The 23,309-nt window shown below is 44.7% G+C and overlaps 1 protein-coding gene across 4 annotated transcripts; it reads left to right on the top strand.

Moving 5' to 3' along the window:
* Positions 1-1,790: 1,790 nt before the first annotated feature.
* Positions 1,791-23,174, top strand: CB3H14orf93 (chromosome B3 C14orf93 homolog). 4 transcript variants are annotated; one of them, XM_047861113.1, is made up of 7 exons: positions 1,791-1,865; positions 13,254-14,300; positions 16,496-16,816; positions 20,190-20,251; positions 20,477-20,580; positions 21,757-21,869; positions 22,121-23,174. In XM_047861113.1, the coding sequence occupies exons 2-7, from the start codon at positions 13,701-13,703 to the stop codon at positions 22,538-22,540; spliced, it is 1,620 nt and encodes a 539-aa protein (XP_047717069.1). In that variant the 5' UTR covers positions 1,791-1,865; positions 13,254-13,700; the 3' UTR covers positions 22,541-23,174. The 4 variants fall into 4 exon arrangements, with proteins under 4 accessions (XP_047717069.1, XP_047717071.1, XP_047717070.1 ...); XM_047861115.1 differs by lacking the exon at positions 1,791-1,865 and adding an exon at positions 8,591-11,380 and having other exon boundaries at positions 13,540-14,300; XM_047861114.1 differs by lacking the exon at positions 1,791-1,865 and having other exon boundaries at positions 12,431-13,401; positions 13,540-14,300.
* Positions 23,175-23,309: the final 135 nt, after the last annotated feature.

Genomic DNA, 23,309 nt, shown 5'->3' with positions numbered 1-23,309 from the left:
GCTAGATTTTCTGGGTTCAAATCCCAGGTCTATCTTTTATTATATATATATAAACTTAGTCACATTATTATAGATGGTCCCTGACTTAGGATTTTTTTTTTTTTTTTTACAATGGAGTGAAAGTGATACACACTTAGTAGAAACCATACTTGGAATTTTGAATTTTGCTCTTTCCGGGGCTAGTGATATGCAGTAGGATACTTTCTCATGATGCTGGGCAGAAGCAGTGAGCCACAACTCACAGGCAGCCACACCATCACAAGGATAAACCAATACATTTATAACCATTTGGTTTTTCACTTATGGTACGGCATTCAATAAATTACATGTGATAGTCAACTCCTTATTATAAAATAGGCTTGTGTTAGATGATTTTGCCCAAATGTAAGCTAATGTAAATGTTCTAGGCACTTTTAAAGTAGGCTTGACTAAACCATGAGGTTCAGTAGGTTAGGTATATAAAATATACTTCCAACTTAACATTTTCAACTTAGGATAGGTTCATCAGGAGGTAACCCCACTGTAAGTTGAGATAGATCTGTGTACCTCTGTACTCGAATCTCTAATATAAAATGGGGATAATCATGGTACCTCGTCATTACTGTGGAGATTAAATACATGTAATATTCGTGAAGTTTTCAGAACAGTCCCTGCACAGTAAGTGCTCATGAACTGTTACTATAGAAGGCACATTCTTGTGGGAGTTTCAAATTTTGTAGAAAAAAAATCCACTCACTTAATTATAAATGATGTTTTTTCCAGTGCTTACTGTTGTCTACAATTATGCCAGCTGCTGAAGTAAGAATTAAAAAAAGGGGGGGGGGGGGTTCCTGAATGGAAAAATAAGTTTAAGACATGATCTGTGATCTCAAACAGCTTACTACTGTGAAATCACTAAAATAGGTGAAACAATGAAGGTAGAGTTAAGTGCTGCTAACCTGAGAAAGCATGAAGTTCATTCTGATAGGAGAGAAGGAAGTGGTCTGTGTTGACTGAAATAGCTGAAGAATGGATAAAAACTGACTAGTCAGAGAAAAGGAAACAGGCATTATTCCAGGCAGAGGAGAGCACTTGAGCAAAGGAATAATTCGGGTTAAAAAGGTGAGGGCAGTGGGAACTAAGAACAAACAATAGCGTGGGACCGGATTATGTGTGGTCTAACTCTGAAGTACAAGCAACTAGGTCCTCATGCAGGAGGTAAAGGGGAGCCATTTTAGGTTATTGAGAATATTATCTTAGCCGGGTAGAGAAAAACTGGAGACTCAGGCTGAGCAAAAGCATCGCCGAAAGTCCAAGACTATTTGTCTTTCACCTGAGGGATGTCACATACTTGCTTGAAATGTTCGTTCACGTAAAGGTGGGAGTGTCAAGCAACAGCCACGACCCAGAGACGTTCTACCTGGAAGTCACGAGCTCAGGCCCACGCACCAAGTCCTTGATGCTTAATCCAAGTCTAGAATTTCACTGAGTAGCTAACCAAGTTTAGCAATGTCCGAAGGAGCTCGCTCACTGGACTGTTACTCATATTGATGCCGAGGGCCTCGTTTCGCTGAGAAAGGACGGTGGGAAAGGGTGAGGAGGGTGAGAAAGTGAAAGGAAAGGGACAGAGGCGGGGAAAAGGATAGATGCCAGCCAACCGCTAGGGTCCAGATGGCAGGGGGTCTGGGTCGGGGGTCGGGCTGCCCTCAGGGGCCCCCTGGGGACCCGGCCCGGGGCGCGGCGCGTGTGCTCGCGGGCGGGGCGCCCCGCCGCCGGCGGCGACCAATCCGGGAGGGCGTCCGGGGAGGGGCGGAGCTTACCGGCTCGGGCGCCGCGAGTCCTCCTTTTTGCACACACACGAATACAAAGAGCCATACGACCTTCGGGTATCCTTTTTCCATTTTTTTTCCTCCTTAATCTTGTGTGTGTTTTCAAAATTTTTAAAAATAGAGATCTGTGGCAGTGCTGGGGTGAGGAAACTGTTGCTAAGGGGAATTTGCGCTTTCCCCCATTTCTTTTTCTGTCTCTCTTCCTCTTTCTTTTTCCTGGTCAAGGTTTTAAATATACCAAGAAGTTGAGAAGCAGGATGGCCGTGTACAACTGTTAACAGCCAAATTTGTAGAGATTTTTTTTCTTTTTGTTATCATAAAAGAAAACTGGTAAATTTTTATGGTCGAGGGATTTAAAAAAAATTAGACGCTTGGGAAGTATAGATTTCTTTCTTTCTTCTTCGTCTTCTTTTTAGGCGGGCTGAAGGGATAATGTAAATTTCTGCCACGGGCAACGTCAAGGGCAACGTCGAAAGAAGCGGAGATTTGAGACTCTCACAAAGCTGTTTGCGTGCGTTTTACACACCCTCCCCCAGAATCAAAACCAAGTGGCTTGAATGTGGCAATTGTCCAAGGCCAATAGGTTAAAAATGTTTGGATATTATAATTGAGACACTCATTTCCCTGGGGAGGTGGGCAAAGCCCTTCTTACAAATGTGTCTTACATTTTCATGAAGACAGTGTATGTGTGTGTGTGTGTGTGTGTGTGTGTGTGTGAGCAAATGATATCATAAAGATTTATCTTGGGGTTTTGTGCTTTGTGTATATGTACAGTGTGTGTATATGTGCCATATCAGATTTTGTTTTCAAAAAAAGATTACCTTTGGTTTTATGTGTGCAAAGTAGCCCTTAGGATGTGATTTTTTTTTCTGTTGTGTTCCCAAAAGTGATTAAAACAGGATTTCGTGTGCAAATTAGAGTTTAGAAGAAATCCTGTTCTTAGCATACTTAGGCACTTTCATTTTATGTGCATTTACTGTATTTTTCTACTACTCTTCTAAAGTATCAGTGAATAATTAAATAATTGCCAGGGAGTATATAGTCCATGTGGCAAACGAGGGTAGGCAATTTATTGAATCTGTGGTTCAAAGCCTTCTTTAGTGATTGTTTTGCCTAAGTGGTTTTGCTTTTTATTGTCTCACGTTCATAAATGTACAGCTGTGTATATTTTGGCCTTTATGTGTGGTTTCGTTGGTGTGTTCTGAAGGGAAGGTCTCCCTTGGCTTTTTGACAAAAATGGTCGTTTATAGGTTGGGATTTGTTTGAAAAGCTCCACAGCTGGCAAAGTGTCAGGAAAATAATCCAGTCAAGTCCAATTCTCAAAAACTGTTCATGATGGTTGTGATGGGGGAGGGGCCAGAGGGGGCAAAGGCAAATAATACAAAGGAGGGATAAGAAATGCATTTTGGTTATCATGTTGCATTTTTGGAATGGGAAGCCTTCTCCCGGTGTGGAAGAGCCACAGAAAAGGATAAGCATGAGGACAAAACAAGCTTAGAGCAGGACCTCCTGTTATATGAGACATATTCTCCCTTCATTCTGTTACAGAACCAGTGTCTTCTATTAGGAGTTATACGGAAAATATATTAAAATCTGCATTCGCAGATTGGAGTGAAAGCATAGGAAGTATATGGGGTGATGAGGGAGAAACTGGAATGTCACCAGTGAAGTAGCAACCAGGATATAAAAGGATCTACTGTAGAGTTCAAATTTCATTACAACAGAGCCTCTGTATGGTGATGGTAACACAGTTCTATTCCTCAGCTAACGTCCTACTCAGTGTCAAGTAGCATTTGGGACGCCTCAACAACAGCTTTAAAATTATTTGTACAGTCTTGAAATTCATGATGAAAGTCGCCCTCTGTGGGCACTCTAGGTTACTTACCTGTACTGGGTGTATTTTTATTAACTAACAATGCAAGTCAGATCAGTACTTAATAAATACTGCCTCAAATACGGATCATTTCACAAGTTTAGACCTGCATGCATATCTCTGAAATCTAGTCAGATTACGGTGATTTTGTGATGGCCGCGGTGCTGGGAATTTTAATGGAGTTTGCTCTTTCTAATTCTTTTTCACATCACTGCAGGGCATCACTTTTTAACTTCTCGTGAGAGAGCTCTTGTAGAGCAGTACACTTGCTAAGCCATTTGATTTTTACTAGGAACCTAGGTTCATGTCCAAGGTCCCTGCGTTGAGTCCCACGAATATATCGTTGGCTTGGCCTTCCTACCAAAGCACAGCTGAACTCAGTTGACTTTGGGGTTCGTAGAGATGAAAACTTTGAACTAAGGGGAACTGCCCCCTTGCTAGTGGGATCTGAAAGGTCTGTAACCAAGGCCGACAGGAATTAAAAGCTTTCCACCACCAAATGTATGAGACCTTTTTGTGGCCACTGAGTTTATAATCGTGTACACGCAGCCTTGTAAGCAGCAGAGGACAGAACCGAGTAAACAAAACAAAACAAGCTAAAGATGGCGCCTAACGGCCCTGAAAGAGCCTAGCAGTCGTGTCCCGCCCTGAAGAGGCCCCTCCCCTCCCTGGCTCGTTGAGTGATTGTGGAATGCAACCAATAACGTCCCTGGCCCTGCTCCCTTCGTCGTTCAATCGCCAATCACCGGGAGCCAGAGGACAGGCGGGGCGGTGCCTCGCCGCGTGCGCGCGCTGGCCGGGTACACGGGCCGGCGCCGCTGTCTCTCTCCCCAGCCAGCGAGCTCGTGTAGTTGTAGCTGAGTCAGCTGGCCGCGGTGGCGCGCGGCACACGCGGTGGAACACCCGTGATGGAACACCTGTAGGGCTGCCAGAGCAGGACCGCCGCAGGAACTTCCGGGCTGTTCCCAGACCGAGTCCTCAGAGCTTTTGTAGCCACGTAGTGTACCCACGGTGAGGCGGCGAGATCCCAGCGCCTTGGGCCACTCGGTTATTTGCCGCTACACCCCATTCCCCGGAACCCCCTGGGTATTCTCTGAGGTTGGGCTCAGTGGCGAGTCGACATGACCCCTGCGGCCTCGAGGGCTGTGCTCGAGCTCTGTTCCTCCTGCGTCGCTGCCGGTCGTCCTGCTTGTAGCTGAACCACGCTCCCTTCGGAAATGGTTCTTCTGTCTCTGGTGCCCACCTTGTCATCTCTGACTAATATTTAATCAACTAACATTTATCGAGGGCTCACAGGGCACATGATATAGCTTTAGGAGCTGGTGGTTCATTTTTCACTTGATCCAGCAATGCAGGACTTGCCCTTTATGTCAGGCACATTTCTCGGAAAATCTTAAACCAGGATTTTAATCTTACCAAGTTACATTTTAACAAATGTAAATGAAAAAGACCGCTACACTAGGCTAAAAACTCTTGTACCACCATACAAGTGTACATGAAAATTTCAGGCGAATGGAATCCTTTTCTTAGGATCTCATTCTCCCCCTAGGTCTACATCTCTTGTTTTTTTAATCCCTGAAAATGAGGTTTTAGATAGTCTGCAGATCGTGAGATGGGTCAGTCTTTCAAAACATAGGAAAGTAATATTTTGTGGTATTTGTTTCTCTGCTCTTGTGTGATAAAAGAGCTCTTTTTTGATAGAAATAAGTTCTGAGGGACGCCTGGGTGGCTCAGTCAGTTGTAAGTGTCAGACTTTGGCTCAGGTCATGACCTCATGGTTCCTGTGTTCCAGTCCCCCCCACCCCCCTCCATCTGGCTGGCTGCTGTCAGCACAGAGCCTGCTTCAGATCCTCTCTCCCCCTCTCTCTATGCCCCTCTCCCACACTCACTCTCTCTCAAAAATAAGTAAACATTAAAAGAAAAGAAAGAAATAGGTTCTGAGAGTACCTTCCAACAGGTGAGCCATATTGCACATCCAAGTGGAGGAGCAGGGCTGACCAGCACAGCAGGAGCTTTAAGTGGCCGTTTTCCTTTTTTTATTTCTTAAAATGAAAATTATGGTATGCATTGCTGTGCTTTCCGTAATCACATTTAAGGAGTTCCGTTGCTAGCGTGACCCTGAATGAGTCAAGGGCCCATTATAAAGACATATATCATTAGAGTGATACCATATCATAGACATCTATTAAAAGTGAGGAAACTTTTATTTTTCATAGTTTGGAGGCGAATTCAGTCATGCAGAAAATTCAAGCTCAGAATGGGTTGAAAGCAAGCAAGGGAGCTGCCAAGAGTATGATATATTTAGTTCTAACAAAAATACGCGTGACTTGGGAGGAAAGGGGTAGTTAAGATTATGGACAGTCTCACCCTGAGACAGCCTCAGACAATCTCATCTGTCTGAAGAAGATGACTTTTCTTTCTTTTTTATCTAAATATTTATGAAGAAAATATCAGAATTATTGAAAAATGCACTTTCTGGGCTCCTTTCACATGTATTAAAATTAGACAAATACGGAATGAACCTCAAACATATTTTATGCAAACTTAAGTTTGACAACTGTTGTTACTTTGTGTTGGCAACTCATCAAAAGATTATAGATCTTTTTCTTTCTTTCTTTTTTAACTTTTATCTTTTTAAAGTAAGTTCTATACCCACTATGGGGGCCCAAACCTACAACCCCTAAATCAAGAGTTGCGTGCTCTATGGACTGAGCCAGCCAGGTTCCCTTAAAAATCTTTTTCTTAACACTCAGTTCTAAAAGTTGATAGCATTTGGTAAAAGGTCTGTATGTTTTTCTGTGGTGGTCAACCTTAGTTTATTCCTTTTTTTCCTCTCTTGAACAAAAATATGAATTCTTGGCTTTAAGATAAATTAGCAATCTGAGGTGTGCCTGGGTGGCTCAGTTGGTTAAGGGTCTGACTTTTGATTTCAGCTCAGGTCATGGTCTCATGGTTCCTGAGATCAAACCCCTAGTCCAGCTCCTTGCTGACAGCGAACAGCCTCTTTGGAATTCTCTCTCTGCCCATTCCTGCCATGCACGTGTGCTCTCTTTCACTCAAAATAAATAAACATTGCAAAAATGATAAAGTAAATTAGCAATCTGAAATTGCAAAAGCTGACAGTATTAAAATGTTTAATAATGATGGTACAGACACTGCCCAGATAATTTACTACAGTTAACCATTGCTTTGCCAAGCACTTCATGGATTGCTTCATGGGTTATTGAATTAAACAGTTATACATTTTGAGAAATATAATAAAGATATCAGAATAAATTTTTTGTTCCTTAATAGTGTTGGCAGAGTTAAATGGGCTCTAGAACCATAAGCCAGTGTTGGAAAAAAGCAAGAATAATTAATTATGTTAGTCTGTGAGTGTTAGAAAAGGATTTAACAGGTTGTAACAACAGATAATATAGCACTGTTTATAATAAAGTTCTGTTATCAATTTGAATTATTCATGCCAAGAAAAATCTGCCTCTAAGTAAAAAAGAGAGTCTCAGTAGTGTATCTTTGTCTTGCTCTCTCCACCTCAACGAATCTTTGCTCTGTATCCGTTTTTTCTTCTCTGCAGTCTCAGGCAACAGTTACCCTTCCTTCTTTCTTACATTGGGAAGAACCTTCCCAAAAGAAAATTAAATTATTTTCTAATAGCTTCATCCTTTACTTTTTCATGGGCTTTTACTTTCTTTTAAGTCTTTTTTTTTTTTTAAGTAGGCTCCACACCCAACCTGGGACTTGAAATCACGACCCCTGAGATCAAGTCACATACTCTATCGACTGAGCCAGCCAGGAACCACAACCACCCTTTTTAAAAATTTTTCTTTCTTTTTCTTTCTTTTATTTTTTAAGTTTGTCTTTATTTTGAGAGAGAGAGAGAGAAAAGGAGAGAGAAAGAACAAGCTGGGGAGGGGCAGGGAGAGAGGGGGAGGAGAGAGAGAGAGAAAGAGAGAGAGAGAGAAGGAAAGAATCCCAAGCAGGCCCCGGGCTGTCAGCACAGACCCCAATGCGGGATTCAGAGACACAAACTGTGAGATCATGACCTGAGCCAAAATCAAGAGTCTTTGTTTTGATGCAGTCCCAATGGTTTATTTTTGCTTTTGTTTCCGCTGCCTCAGGAGACATGTCTAGAAAAATGTTGCTATGGCTAATGTCAGAAAAATCACTGGCCTTTTTCTTTCTGCTTTGTAAATATACCAAAGCTCTAGGGCCCCTTCTGACTTCACATTTCCTTCCTTCCTTTCATAACTAAATTCTAGAAGACTTGATTTCATGTCTTGCTTCCATTTTCTCTCCATCATTCCTCTTTAATCTATTGCATAGTTTTACTTTCATTACAGGATTTACCTTTCTGGTCATCACCAGTGACCATCACAGACAAATAAAATATATCTCCCTAATTTTCATCTTTTTTAGCCATTCTGCTGCACCTGTCACGGTGGATTAGATCCACTTTCTTGACATTCTTTCTACTTTGGCTTTCATAACACTCTTTTTCTCCCACCTCACTGACCATACTTCTCTTTTAATGAAGCCTCTTCCACAAATTGGCTTGAAGCGCTGTCCTTGGCCTTTGCATTTCACACTTCATCTTTACTTCTTGGAGAGTGCATGCACTTTCTCAGGTTTAGCTACTTCCCTCCTGCAAAGATTCTAAATCTGCATCCCAGCTCTGACCTTCCTCTTGTTGTTTTGTTTTGTTTTGTTTTGTTTTCCAGTCCTAGTCAGTTGCTATCAGGACATACATTTAAAAATGTTGCTGGGGCGCCTGGATGGCTCAGTCGGTTGAGCATCCAACTTCAGCTCAGGTCACGATCTCGTGACTTGTGGGTTTGAGCCCCACATCGGGCTCTGTGCTGGTAGCTCGGGGCCTGGAACCTGCTTCTGATTCTGTCTTCCTATCTCTCTGCTCCTCCCCTGTCCATGCTCTGTCTCTTCCTCTCTCTCAAAAATAAATAAATATTAAAAAAATAAAGATGTTGCTATCAGTTTGAAATTTAACTTGTTAAGTAAACACTCATCTGGGGTGCCTGGCTGGCTCAGTTGGTAGATTATGTGACTCTTGACTCATGAGTTCCAGACCCAAGTTGGGTGTAGAGCTCCCTAAAAAACAATCAATCAATCAATAAATAAATAAAAATACACGTCTTCTTTAACATGATGGTGCCTCCTCTCAGCATCCTCATTTCTATCATCTGTCAATGTACCATCTTCTGACTCTCAGATTGATAATCTTGAAGTTGTCTAATAAAGAAATATTATCAGATCTTCCTCCAGGATGTTGAACCTTCATATCCACAATCCTCATTCTCACCTCACTTCAGGATTAAACAGTCTCCTAATCTCTAACTCTTCCACTTTAGGTGTCTAAGACAGGGTTCAGCAAACTACAGCCCATACATAGGACATTTCTGGCCTACCATCTGTTTTTGTATGGCCCATGAGCTAAGAATGGCTTTTACATTTTTAAATTAAATATAATATTTTATGACATTTCTTTGTCCATAAATAAAGTTTTATTGGAACATAGTTGTGCTCATTGTTTATGTATTTCCTGTGGCTGCTTTGTGCTACAGTGGCAGAGTTGAGTAGTTGTGATAGCAACCACATGACTTGCAAAGCCAATATTACTTACTGTCTGGTCCTTTACAGAAAAAGTTTTGCTGACCCCTACTCTAAGAATTTCCTTAACTTGGTTTTCAAAATCCTGGATCAGTGTTCCGTACCTTTCTATATAAGCCCCTTTACTCTGACCTCACACATGTACCCTGTTAATTCCTGTAATGTTTGTTTTTTCTCTCATCTCTCATATCGTCTTCCCACCCTCCCTGTTCATTCTATACATTGCCCTGTTGGAGGTTTTTCCTCTGTAAGACCCCTTCCTCATGATTTCATTCTGTTCATCTTTCCATTATTTTGAACTAACTAATTAAGAATTTTTGTCTGCACCATATTTTTAGGCACTTGTATGTATTTTGTTTTGTCATTTGAACATTTCATTCTCACATATGCTGTAATCTCCTTGCATGTAAGGACTTTGTCTTCCCTTCATTTGAGTACTTAGAGGTGGCAATCCATTTTGGTGACTCATCCTTCAGCATGGCCTTGCATACTGAGAGTTTTTAGAAACAACTTTTTTTTTTTTTTCTAACGTGTTCTTTTTCTCTAATGGGGGTATATGTAACTAACGAATTAGTGTTTGTTTTGCTTTTAATCCAACTTATCCAACATTTAAGTTGTTATCTGGTTAGTAAATATTATAATGTGAAAGATTCTTTTATTACCTGATGGCCCTTATTTCTTTCCTTGTCCTTTTTTTTTTTTTTTTAAGTTTTATTTATTTATTTTGAGAGAGAGAGAGAGAGCACAAGTAGGGGAGGGGCAGGGAGAGAAGGAGGCACCATCAGCACAGAGCCCAACATGAGCTCGAACTCATGAACCATGAGATCATGACCTGAGCTGAAATCAAGATTTGGATGCTTAACTGACTGAGCCACCCAGATGCCCCTCTTTCCTTATCCTTTTCATTTCAGTGTCTTTGAGCTTAAGTGGCTAGGGGAGCCACGGAAATGAAGTCAGCAGGAATGTCCATAGAAACTAAAAAAGAGGTAAAATAAAACCTTGGTTTGTGAGCATAATTCATTCTGGAAACATGCTTATAATCCAAAGCACTTCTATATTAAAGGGAATTTCAAGAACCACTGGCTCAGCTGTAATTATGTGACTTTTAGTGTCACATACTACTCGTATTGCAAGACATCACTCCTTTATCAAGTTAAAATTTATTAGAAATGTTTGCTCATCTTGAAGATCACTCGCAGAACAAGTTACTCACAATACAAGGTTTTACTATATTTGAATACCCATTGTGCTGCACTGCACTGTACCAGGTTTATATAGACAGGTTAATTTAAAAAAATACCTATTTGTTGCTCTGAATGTGACATTCTAAAGCGGACATAGTTAGGTAATACACAAAGGAGAAAAGCAGAAATAAGTTGAGGAACAAAATTATAGAGAGGGTAGAATCATGATTTTTTTATGTCAACACAAATATGAAAATAATATTTATCATTAAAAGCTGGCAGAATTGAATATTACCCTTAGTCTAAAGCCAGCTCATGAGAGTAAGTAAATTGCAAATACTCTGTTTTCTTAATTACCTTTCTAATGTACATCATAGAAGGTTTAGTATGTTTACATGCATCTTTGTAGACTTGAATTTATTGTTTCTTAGAAATTTGTTATTAAATTTAGGGGGGGAAATGTAGGGGAAAAATCATCCAAGTTCCATTCCAAGCCACAGCATTTTTTTTTTTTTTTTTGAGATTGGAAAATCAGGATGGGGGTCCAGGATGGGAACACAAAATATTTCAGGAACAATCATAATATCATTCAGCTGCTATTTGTGGAGCACTGACCATATGCCAGCACTCTGTAGGTGCCTTACATACATTATGTATAGTCATCACAAAAACTCTCAAAGTAGGCAGAGATGAGAACACTGGGGCTCAAAAAAGGGAATAATTTGCCCAATTTCACACAGCTGCTAAGTAGTGCAGCAGGATGAGAACCCCAAATATATATATTTTTTTACTTCCAGTTCTGTGCTGTTTGGGGTAGAAGACCAGTCGAGATGGAGGGAAGGGCTCAAGGCAGGCACAACAGTGTCAGGGGTAAAGGCCTCTTGCAAGAAAGAGTAAGTGTTCTGGGTAAGAATGTGGTTGTTGTCAATTTGGTACCAGAAGGGGTACCTACCCAGTATCCCAACCTGATGCATCTTAGTTTCTGATTTCACAAATGCTGAACCCAACTGGCCACTATCTGTATGTTATCCTCTACATAACTGTCTTTTTCTCACAACAGCCACGTTTCACATTAAACTCCTTGCATAATGTTGGTTAAAGACCCTGCGAGAACAGTGAAGTCCCTTATTTAAGAAGAGAAAGGATACATAAATGACACATCCATAAGTTGACATAAGAATTGCTTAGTGCTTTCCTCTAACCTTTAGTTTTAGATTTATCTGTGCCTTCCGGTGACTCTAATGACAGAGAAGCTGCAAATGGATTTGAGTTCAGTTCTTACAAAAAGCGAATACCTGGCACGGAAACCGTTTTTTCGATATATAAGGTGGAAAGAGCAAATTAAAGACTATTCTTTAATAACCAAATGTAATTAAAATGCATTGTGAGATTTACATTTTAGTACCTCAGAGGCACTGATATTACCTGTTTCTGAAATGAGATTGCTGATGCAGAAAAAAGCCCCCAAATCTCAATATATAGAAAATTTTCTTAACCGCCTCTTTTTTTAATTGTGATGTTATGATATAATTTAAAGGGTAAGATGGAAATGTATCTCTTGTGCAAATTATAAACATACTCAAGACTTTGTCACTTAGGGAGCTTCAGGAAGAAGGATTCTTTTTTCTATAATCAAGTGTTTAGAAAAGACAATTTGAAGTTCCTTGAAGTGTTCTCGGTGGTACAATCCAACCCTCCCACACCTTTTCTTCTTTTTCTTCTCGAATGGTTTAGTTGCTTAACTAGGGTGATTCAAAAGTAAGGCAGTTTGGCTTATCATTGGTTTTCTGGTTTCTTCTTTTTTTTTTTTTTTTATTTTTAACGTTTTATTTATTTTTGAGACAGAGAGACAGAGCATGAACAGGGGAGGGGCAGAGAGAGAGGGAGACACAGAATCGGAAGCAGGCTCCAGGCTCTGAGCCATCAGCCCAGAGCCTGACGTGGGGCTTGAACTCACGGACCGTGAGATCATGACCTGAGCTGAAGTCAGACACCTAACCAACTGAGCCACCCAGGTGCCCCTCTGGTTTCTTCTTTAATGGGGCTGGTCATGTGGGCAAAGTGGCTTAGCTATGTAAACGTGCCTGTTGAGCTTTGTGCCTGTTGAGCTTTGCCGCTCCCTCAAGGAGCTTGAGAAGTGGAGGTAAGGGGCCCAGGAGGTGATTTCTCTGGGCTACCAGCTGTAGGATTCAGAACAGCTGGACTTCTTTTCAGGGGCTGGAGGCCCAGATGCACAAGCGTGAGAGCAAGGGGGCTGTGCAGCCCCAGGTCACCACAGCTTGATTCTCTGATCCAGCTTTTCCCTTCCTTTCCCTGCCCCATCCCCAAAGCATCAGGGATATAATAGTGTGGGGTTGGTGACATGTTGAGGGCTGCAGTGATCGGCATATTCCTTATTTAGGAGTCTTACTCTGAATGCATCTGTAAGAAAATCATAGAGAGGGTAGAATCATGATTCTTTATGTCAACAAAAAGTGGTCTCAGTTAAAAAAAAATAAATGCTAGATTGAAAGTAGCAATAACTGGATTCTGCTGTCTCCCTATGACCTTGAAAAGATATATCACTTCTCTACATGTCTCTTCTGTGGACCTGGGGTAATATGTGTTTCCTAGAGCTGCTGTGTGAATGAGATAACCTGCAAGGAGTGTTCTGAACTCCTTCAGGAATGATGTCAAGGAGACAAAATGCAATGACTGTTATTAGGGCAAAGATAGTGAGGAGAAGACAGATCTGCATTTTCTTCCTTAATCTTCTAATCTTTCCAGAATCTTGTGGGTCCTTTTGAGTCCCTGCTCTGTTCCTTAGGTCGGAGTGGTGGCGGGTTCCATGCTTGGGTGCAGGAAGAATGCCTTCTACTCCATGAAACTCTGTTCATCAGGAAGGCCTGTGTAGGCACCACGCTTTTGGCCACGGGTGAGTGGGACACCCAGCGAGTTGTGCTAGGAGAGCACAGGATCTGCAGGTAGAAGAAGGCATCTCTCCTCCCCAGGCCAAGGACAGGTAGCCATGGACTGTGTGCTCCCTCACGGCTTGCCTGCTCCTCCTTCACAGAATCCACCGCCTGGTGCCCAGGCTCCTCTGGTCACCCTCCATGACAAAGGAAAGTGAATGCAAAGAGGCCAGAGCTTCCTACCGACTGGAGTCCAGTGACTGGGGACGCCTTTTGGAGCAGTCCGGCAGTGTGACCGAAGTTGTTCCCGCTGCGGTCAACCATGTCCTTCAGTGCCACCATTCTCTTCTCTCCTCCTGGTGGCAGTGAGGCCAGATGTTGCTGCTGCGCCTGTAAGAGCGAGACTAGTGGGGGCAGCACAAGCTCTCAGGGCGGGAACCCTCCTCCCAGCACCCCTATCACAGTGACCGGACATGGCCTGGCGGTTCAGAGTTCAGAGCAGCTCCTTCACATTATCTACCAGCGCGTGGAGAAGGCAGTGGGCCTGGCTGAGGCTGCTCTGGGGCTCGCCAGGGCCAACAACGAATTACTAAAATGTCTCCAGGAGGAGGTGGGTGAGCTGAGGCAGGGGAAAGCCTCCGCCCCTGAGGAAGATGGGGATGGCAGGGCCCAGGGCTCCCCACCCGAGGAGGCTGGGCCTCTCAAAGAGAGCCCCGGGGAAGCCTGCAAGGCCGCATCTGCCGCAGAAGAGGAGTGTGACAGCGTGGGCAGCGGCATGCAGGTGGTGATTGAGGAGCTGTGGCAGGTGGGAGCCGCGTCGGCTGTGGGTCCCGGGCCTTTGGGCTTCCCGGCCGGCCAGAGAGACACGCGGCTCTCCGGATGCACCCTGGCTGCCAGCGAGGCGGCCCCGATGCTCAATCCCGTGAGTATGGCCTCAGAGCAGGATGCTAGTGTCGTGTGGTAGCTCCTGACTGCTTCTCCTGGCCTTTCTCTCCTCCTTCCCCCTCCCTCTAGTTTCTTTCCAGCCGTAAGCCTTTCTTTTGGTTTTACTTGTGCTAAAAACAGGACAGCACCAAGTCTCCTTAGCCGGCAGGGATAGTCGGCACTCATCTGTTTTCTTCTGAGCCTCAACCTCTTCGGCAGGTCATTGCTGGTGTGCGTGGTGATGGTCGTGCCCTTCCCTCCCTCTCAGGAGCTCTGTGTGCCACCTTCTCCTCCACAGCTGGCTCAGCTGCTCCAGGGGCTCTGCCTCTCCTGGCGAGAAGGCCTGCCGTGCACAGACGGCTCATTCATATTTTATCATGGGCCCTCTGCTTGCCAAGAGGAATTCAGTACAGAGAGAGATGGGAATGTGGAGGGGGGAGATGCAGAGGTGGAGAGGAAGGGAGAGCTGGAGAGGAGAGGGACAGAGGGGGACAGAGAGGGAGGAGAGGGAAGGAAGGAGAGACGGAGAGGACAAAGGACACAAGACAGGTGTAGGGAGGGAAGGAGGCAGGTGGAAATGAAGGGTTGAGGAAGGAGAAAAAGTGAACCGAGCAGAGAGGAAAGGTGTATCTAAATGGAAAGAGAATATATGCGTGCCACAGAATGTGAGGGAAGGTGGGAGGGAGGCAGAGGGGAGGGAGTAACAGGAGGACAAGAAGCGGACAGACAGTCGTTGTCGAGAGCTCCTCGGAAGAGAATGGCATGTAGGGAGAACGAGGGGAGCAAGCGCACCTATTTTGTGCGCAGGAAAAGACACAGAAGCACCTTGTGCTATTTCAGTTTCTTTACTGCTCAGGGCCATCTGAGCAGGCAAACCCTGGCTGAGTAGAGTAAAAACTGCGGAGCGTGGCACACGGAAGTATGAAAAGGAGATGGAGCAACTACAGAGATCATAGAGATGGGAAAGTAACAGATGTGTCGCCACTTGAGAGACAGTGGGAGGTCTGGCAACCCTCCTCCCTCATGCTCCCGCCCTGCCCTCTCTTTCCTCCTCCAGCACATGACAAGGCCCTGACACCCAGGAAAGAGAAAAGGATCAGAGCACACAGGGGAGATGGGAGGGAGGAAACTCCCAGCCCATCTGCTGGATCTGAGAAACGAATGTAGAAGCCCCATGTCCCCCTCCAGTGTCACGCTACAGCTGGTCACTGCTCCCTGAAGGCTTAGCCATGCGGGTGGGTGGTGGTCACTGCCTCATGCCTCCCTCTGCCCAGCCAGAACTCAAGGGGGGTTTGGGGCTGCAGGGAGGTGGGAGGAGGCAGGAGGCACCAGGTACCAGGCCAGGCGATGCCCTGAGCTGTGGTTCTGTCAGGCAGGGAAGGCTTCCAAGCCGACAGGACGGAATTAGATTTCACAGCGCAGAAAGCAGCTCACAGGTCTATAAATCTCAGCCTCCTCCCCCGCTTCTTTCTGTGTTTCCCACCCCCCCCCCCCCCCACTTTCACTGTTTTGTTTTCTTGGCTGCAGAAATCCCCCCTCCTTTCTTCCCTCAGTCTCCTTCCTCCTTCCTTCCTTTCCCTGCCCTGTGTGTCCTTGAATGAGGGCACAGGCAGCAAGTAGATGTCAGGGCAGCGACGGTTGGATGCAGCCAGGGCAGGATCAAGTGAGGGCACAGACAGGTGGTGCAAAGGGAATGGGGTGGGAGGTGGGGGACAGTTGGTGCCAGCCTCTCTAGAAATTTCTGACTTTATAGCTCCCGTCTTTGCTCCCATTTTCTCCTATTTCTCCCTTTTGTTGTTATCATTTTATTTTCTTGTTTCTTTTCTTGCTCGGTGTTCCTTACTTGTCATCACTTCCTCCCCCAGTGCCTTTTAGACAAAATACTTGCCTGGCTACGGTTCTTATACCCAAGAGCAAATCATAGAGGATTCCTCACAAATAGAGTGTCAGAAACAAGCCTTGTCCTTGTAATCAGTCCTATGGTAACGATTCAACATGAGAGGCCCTGGGTACCCCAGAAATATTTGCCAACACCCCCATAGGAGTACCAGAGAAACAAGCTATTGGCCATTAAAGACTGTCCTGGATTCCCCCTGCTTTCCACTCTCTCATTATCCTTGGCCAAAGAATGATGGGTGACCGGGTTCCCCTAAGCCTGGATGGCTAATAGGCTATTCTTTTTTATGTTCTTAGCTGGTGGATGATTATGTGGCCTCTGAGGGTGCAGTACAGCGGGTGCTGGTCCCTGCTTATGCCAAGCAACTCTCACCAGCCACACAACTGGCTATCCAGCGGGCAACCTCAGAGACAGGGCCAGAAAATGGAACCAAGCTGCCACCGCCCCGCCCTGAGGACATGCTCAGTGCTGCAGCTGCGCTGGACGGTGCCTTGGAAGAGTCAGGCCCTGGGGGAACAGGGGAGCTGAGACACTCTCTAGGGTTTACTGCTTCCCCATGCAGGACCAGAGGGAGTGGGCAGAAGAACTCCAGGCGCAAGCGGGATCTGGTACTCTCCGTGAGTGAGCTCAATTCTATAAATTTTTCTTCAGTCTGGAGAGATAAGAATGAAGTGTGGGTTGATTTTAAACTTCCCATATTGATTGAGTGGTGTCCTGTATCATACTGGAGAGGGAGGGGCAAGAAGGAGACAGACTGGTCCATAGCCCTAGGGACAGGCGGTCCCCCTGCTAATCATGGAATTTTTTTAAGGCTTTGCCAAATAGATTGAAATCTTCTGTTTAAAGAGAAGGGAATTATATCACACCTCCTCCCAATGATCTAATAATCCTGGTGGGAAGATCTTTAAGGGATTGAGCAGACCGACCACTGAATGCTAGCACTGGAAACAGCCTGCCATTTACCAGTGTTCAGGGTAAGCAGCAAGGGACCCATTGGCAGAAAGGCCAAGGTATCCTGAGGTGGTCCCAAACCCCAAGGATGCAGAGGACCACTAGACACTCAGCTCAGTTATGAAGGTTTGGACAGTCTAGTGATCCAAGGGGATCTTGGCAGGGAAGGTACCGGGTTGAACCAGTTTTGCCTGAAACTTGGAGTGGCTTGGAGCCTTAGGAACATCACTAAGCATCCTGCAGTGCACAGGGCAGCCCCCGAAAATTATTCGACCTAAAATGTCCATAGTGCCAAGGTTGAGAAACCCTGTTCTAAGGTAACCATTGTCCTGTGGATCAACTCTGTGCCCCAGAACATCTTTCTGATAACCACGGGGGTGTTCCTTAGCTAGATCGTGTTCATATGGACTATAAGCCATTTCCTTTCTCTGGCTTATCGCTGATATAGTAACTGGAGAGTCCTGATTAGGAGGGGAGCTCATCATTCACACCCATCCGAAGAAATCTCACAGCATAGCCCCTTTCCTCCTGTCACAGTCTTAGTAAAGGTGAAGACAGCCGGTTAGGCGCACACCTTCTTCATCTGCATTACTTCTTTCTTCTTTTTCCCTTTCCTAAGGGCTCCTGACTCTTACTCTCCCTTTCACTTGATTTGTTTTTACACCGAGGGATTCTTTTCATCCCTGGGAAGGAAGACACCGTTCATAATCCGAATCAACTGGTTTCTAACCTTCGTTTTATTTTATTTTATTATCTTTTTTTCCAGACTTCATTTAAAATTTTGGTTATGCTCAGGGATATCTCACTTATCACGAATAGGGTTTAGTTTTTCTGTCATGAATCTCTTGCTTCCAGTGATAGAAATGGAGGCATATATATCTAGAAATGCATTTCAAGCATAGTGTTTAAATCATGAATAAATGTATGATAATTACAATTTGCATAAAATTAGGGTTTCCGACCACTTCCATTCCTCTCCAGCCTACTGCCTCCAGCGAGAGGTTGGTGTGGAGGGCTGGCTCCCACCTGCCCTTTGGAGAGCCTGGTGAAACTGAGGACCTTGGAGGAGAGTACGCTCACTCCCCATGCTCTCTGTTATATTACTTGAAAAGGCCCTGGAGGACCGGTCAGGGAATTTTGCTGCCCATCACAGAGGAAGGTTTAAAATGTGGTTTAGAGGGAGAGGGCTAGCCGCAGGCCTTCAGTCTTCCAGCCTTTAGCTCTGGGAAGGAATCAAGGAGGCATCTCTCCAATCCACTCAGGCTGCTGTGGGTCACTGCTAGGGATCCAAAAGACCAAACCGGAACCACTGACTTCTTGGAATGCTGCAAATCCCAGCTACCCATTGGGGAATATATTTATTTTTAGCTCACTCAGGAGGTAGGTGAGCCAGCTGCCTTTATAGTCTTAACACTTATTGTCTCGGAGTATTTTCCCTTTCCACTTCAAGCCTGGTTTGATTTTTATCAGCTGATCTCTTCCAAGCCACTTGAATTGGAAGCTGTGCAACTCCCCTTTTTTCGCAACACTTTCAAATTTTTTTGAAGCATTTGCCCACCTCTTGTGATTCCTTAAGTTGGGACTTCTAAGAGGTAAAATATATAAAATATGAGAAGCTAGTTTAATTACAGGCCTTTTTTATAGAGTAGAGACCCTAGCCATAAAAATTTCCTAAATTGATATGGTTAGTCAGTCATAGAAGCAGAAGGGTAAATGGGGATTTCTTAATTGAAACTGAAGTCTTGAGATCAGTATATGGGTCCATCGGTTTGGGACTGGGAATTTCCACTGACTGAGGGAGCTTGAGATAAAAAATATAATCAGAAACAGCAAAACTAAATTTAATAGGAAGAAATGTAAAATTCTGCATCAAAGTTAAAAAAGCAAAGCAGTTGTAGAATGGCAGAGATAGGAATCCATGTGAAAAGTAGACTTGAGTTGACAGCTCACAGTGAATGAACCCTGTGACATTGGGAATAGGGGTGGGGTTGCTAAGAAAGGTAACACCATCTTGGGTTTCATTCCTAGAAATGTAGAGTTCCATTCAGGGAAGTAATGCTCCCTTTGGCCAGGTCCCAGCTGATGGATTAGATTCAGTTCCCAGTGCCATGTTGTCCAAGGGACACTGGCAAGCCAGAGAGCCTGACGGTTTCATGAAGAGTATGTTTGGAAACTGTCATGAGGAATGGCTGAAGGACTTGGGGATATTTAGACTGAATAGGAGAAGATGTGGAGAGTACATGAGACCTGTCTTCAAAGATGTTAGGTGCCGTTATAGGCAAAACTGGTCAGATTTTGGAGTCTAAGGCAAAACTTTTTAACAATTAGAGATGTTCAACAGTAAAATAAGCTGGCCCAAAAAACTAGTGAGAACCCATTATTAAAGGTGTGTAAGCAAAGCTGAAAGCCTGTTCGATGATGTGAAAGGGAGGTTGGGTGATAGAGTCTCCAAGGTCCTTTGCATTTCACATTTCTGTTATTTTAGGTTTGTATTTTTCAGACCATGGTGTGTATACCCCTGGGACTTGTGGTAATGTGCAAAAGGATATATACACCTAGGGCATTTTCCTGGGTCATCAATTGTACTAAAAGATTGGAAGACATTTTTAGATTTAAAAAAATACAGATATATTGTAAAGAAAACTTTAAAATTTGCAAGAATAGGTGGCCTCAAGAAATGTCCACTTGCAGTAGTCTTGGTGTATATTTGCTCTCTCCTGGCTATTTGTAAGGAGTATGTTTGTGAAAATGTCTGAGACCTTTTGCTCTACTGATCATATTCCCCAGGAACAGAAAAGTAAGACCAGGGATGATCCTAGAGCCTCCATACAAATTAAATGAAAAGGACCAAAAAAGGGGGGACATTAGAAGTACTGACTTGGATAGGCTCTCTGGCTAAGAAAGAGTATCATCAGAAATGGTGCCCAGACTATGGGAAGGATTCGGGCAGAGAACCCCATAGAGACAATGCCTAGGGAACAGAGGAGGGTTCCATCATATACACTCTCAGCTTGAATCTGTGTTTGTTTTTTCGCCTAGAAATTGGTCCACAATGTGCATAACCACATCACCAACGACAAGAGATTCAATGGGTCTGAAAGGTACGATCCCCTTGAGGGAAAACAATCATAAGGTACTCTGCCAAGGAGAGGGAACTAGAGGGCTGTTCCAGTGTAACAATGAGGCTACGGCTTTGCTCTCACCATTGCCCCTTGCATCCTGCCCTTGGCCGTGAGGGCATTTACCACACAGTTGATTCATGCCAGGAATCTCTGTTTTTCTGGCTTTCAAAATGCTGACTGCCTTGTTCATGATCTTTGTGGCAGCATCAAGTCTTCTTGGAATATTTCAGTAGTGAAGTTCCTTCTGGAAAAGCTCAAGCAGGAGCTGGTGACCAGTCCCCACAATTACACTGATAAGGAGCTGAAAGGTGAGAAAAAACTGAATTAACTCCCATCTCATCTTTTTCCACTCACTGTTCTTGTTCAGAGTAGAGGCATAATGGAGATGATTTGGGTGGTTTTCAAAAGAGTGGACTTAAAATAAAATTTTTGGGCTATTCTCACATCTTCTTCACAGAATTGTTTCTAATTGCTTTTTTATTCCCCTGCCCTGCTTGAACTGAAAATGGGAAAAGGAAAGGACTGACACCAGCGTGCATGATGTTTCTGCAGGGCCTGAATCTAGGGTGTTATGAAAAGGAAGTCAGGGGGCACCTGGGTGGCTTAGTCAGTTAGGCAGCCGACTTTGGCTCAGGTCATGATCTCGTGGTCCGTGAGTTCGAGCCCCGGGTCGGGCTCTGTGCTGACAGCTCAGAGCCTGGAGCCTGTTTCAGATTTTGTGTCTCCCTTTCTCTGACCCTCCCCCATTCATGCTCTGTCTCTCTCTGTCTCAAAAATAAATAAACGTTAAAAAAAAAAGTTAAAAAAAAAGAAAGAAAAGGAAGTCAGAATCCAGGCCTGCGCTTTCTGTTTTTTTAAGTTTATTTATTTAGTTTAAGATGTGCACGCTCACTCAAGTGAGGGAGGGGCAGAGAGAGAGGGAGAGAGAGAATCCCAAGCAGGCTCCACGTGTTAGTGCAGAGCCCAACAAAGGGCTTGAACTCACCGACAGAACCTTGAGATCATGACCTGAGCTGAGATCAAGAGTCTGACGCTCAACCGACTAAGCCACCCAGGCACCCCAGGCCTGCCCTTTTGTCCCTAAATATTATGTCCTGGGTTTTCTACTTTCCTTACTCTTCTGTTTTTTGCTTGTAGCTAACCCTGAAGCATTTAGAAAGCTGCTGTTGAAAAAGCACTTGAATCTACTACCAGCAGAGTAGAATGGGAGTGGGTTTAATTGAGTCAAGGGCCAGGGAGGGAGTTACAGAAGCTTGGACTTGTGTTCCCAGGGGGAGATATGGGTGGAGTCAGTGCTGGACATGGAGGTGAGCAGAGAGAGCTAAACCAAAGAGGAGTAAATACCTGCTGATGGGTCTGTGAGAAAGCCCACCATCTAGAGGGACCCTCACCTTCCCAGCCAACAGTGTTAGGGCAGAAAAAAGGGCTGAGGACCTGGTTCAGAGGACCCTGCTCTCTGCCCCCTCCCTTCTCCCTCCTCCCAGGAGCCTGTGTAGCCTACTTCCTTACTAAGAGGCGTGAGTACCGCAATTCCCTGAACCCCTTTAAAGGCCTGAAGGAAAAAGAGGAGAAGAAGCTTCGAAGTCGCAGATACCGGGTAGGTTTCTAGGCCTTCCTTTCAAGATGCTGAATGCTAAACCCTACTGAGCTGCAGTGGGAAGGGCCAGAGGACCTGGCATCTGAGAATAGGGTTGAGAGCCAGGAATGTTAGCAGGTAGAGGAGGAGGGAGGGGGGCTAGGTTCTCTCAGGCACAGATTTTACACAGCTTTCCTACCCTAACCCCTCTCCCCAAATCTAATCCTTAGTCTGTCTCTCTTCCTAATCTCTATCCTGGGCTCCTACCTTAGCTTTTTGCCAACCGATCCAGCATCATGAGGCATTTTGGACCTGAGGACCAACGCCTATGGAAAGATGTGACAGAAGAGCTGATGTCAGACGAAGAGGACAGTCTTAATGAGCCAGGTGTCTGGGTGGCCCGGCCTCCCCGTTTCCGGGCCCAGCGCCTCACGGAACTCTGCTACCACCTGGATGCCAACTCTAAGCATGGCACAAAAGCCAACCGTGTGTATGGACCTCCCTCAGACCGATTACCTTCTGCTGAGGCCCAGCTCCTTCCACCAGAACTTTATAATCCTAATTTCCAAGAAGAGGAAGATGAGGGAGGTGATGAGAATGGACCTGTCTCCCCATCTTTTGACCAACCCCACAAAACCTGTTGTCCTGACTTGAACTCCTTCATTGAAATCAAAGTGGAAAAGGATGAATGAAATCTATAACCAAGAATAACTCTGGCTTCTGCCACTCCCCATGTCCCAGAAATGGATGGCCACGGGGCTTCCCAGAATAACAAGATGTCCTCTGCAGTCTGAGAAAGCAAATCTGTCTCTCTTCTTAACACAGTCCCCAATGGAAGTGGAAGCCAGCAGCTGTGCTGGGATAAAGACTTATCTAGAAGGGGGAAAACCGCCCCCCCACTGTGAATGGCAAGCCAGAAAATGCTTATTTCTAAGCATAAATAGTGCCTCGGGGAGCCTGAGCTGAAAAAAAGGAGAAGGATGGGTCTAAGAAACATGAGGCCTTCTTGACATCTGCCCCAGTCTCTGAGTTGGTTTTTTTTCTGGTTTCACTCAAAGCTCTGGGGAAGCAGCCCTGGTTGTACCTTCTGCTTCCCCATGACTGCTGGTCTGGCTCTGCAGTGGAAGCCGCACAGAACCAGTCCAGGATAATACTGCCACCTGGTGGGCAGTCTCAGCCATGGGCTTGATGCTTCTGAGCAGAACACGGCTGTGTCTCTATTTGGGAATTGGGATACAGATATAATAGCTATTGTTTATTGAATTATGTAAGGCAGATTTTATTATTCCCATCTTACACATGAAGAAATTAAAGCTTAAAGAGTTCCCATGTGTCACTAGCAGCTGCTCTCCCACTGTGTGACCAAGCAGTATATGAGGCTTTGTAGCTATTAGTCCTGTCAACCAAACTGTATTTTGAGGAAGGGGTGTGTGTGTGTGTGTGTGTGTGTGTGTGTGTGCG

The sequence above is a fragment of the Prionailurus viverrinus genome, chromosome B3 (genome assembly GCF_022837055.1).
Source record: "Prionailurus viverrinus isolate Anna chromosome B3, UM_Priviv_1.0, whole genome shotgun sequence".
Classification (NCBI taxonomy): Eukaryota; Metazoa; Chordata; class Mammalia; order Carnivora; family Felidae; genus Prionailurus; species Prionailurus viverrinus.
The sequence above is the reverse complement of the archived record's forward strand: the minus strand, read 5'-3'. Positions and strand labels throughout refer to the sequence as shown.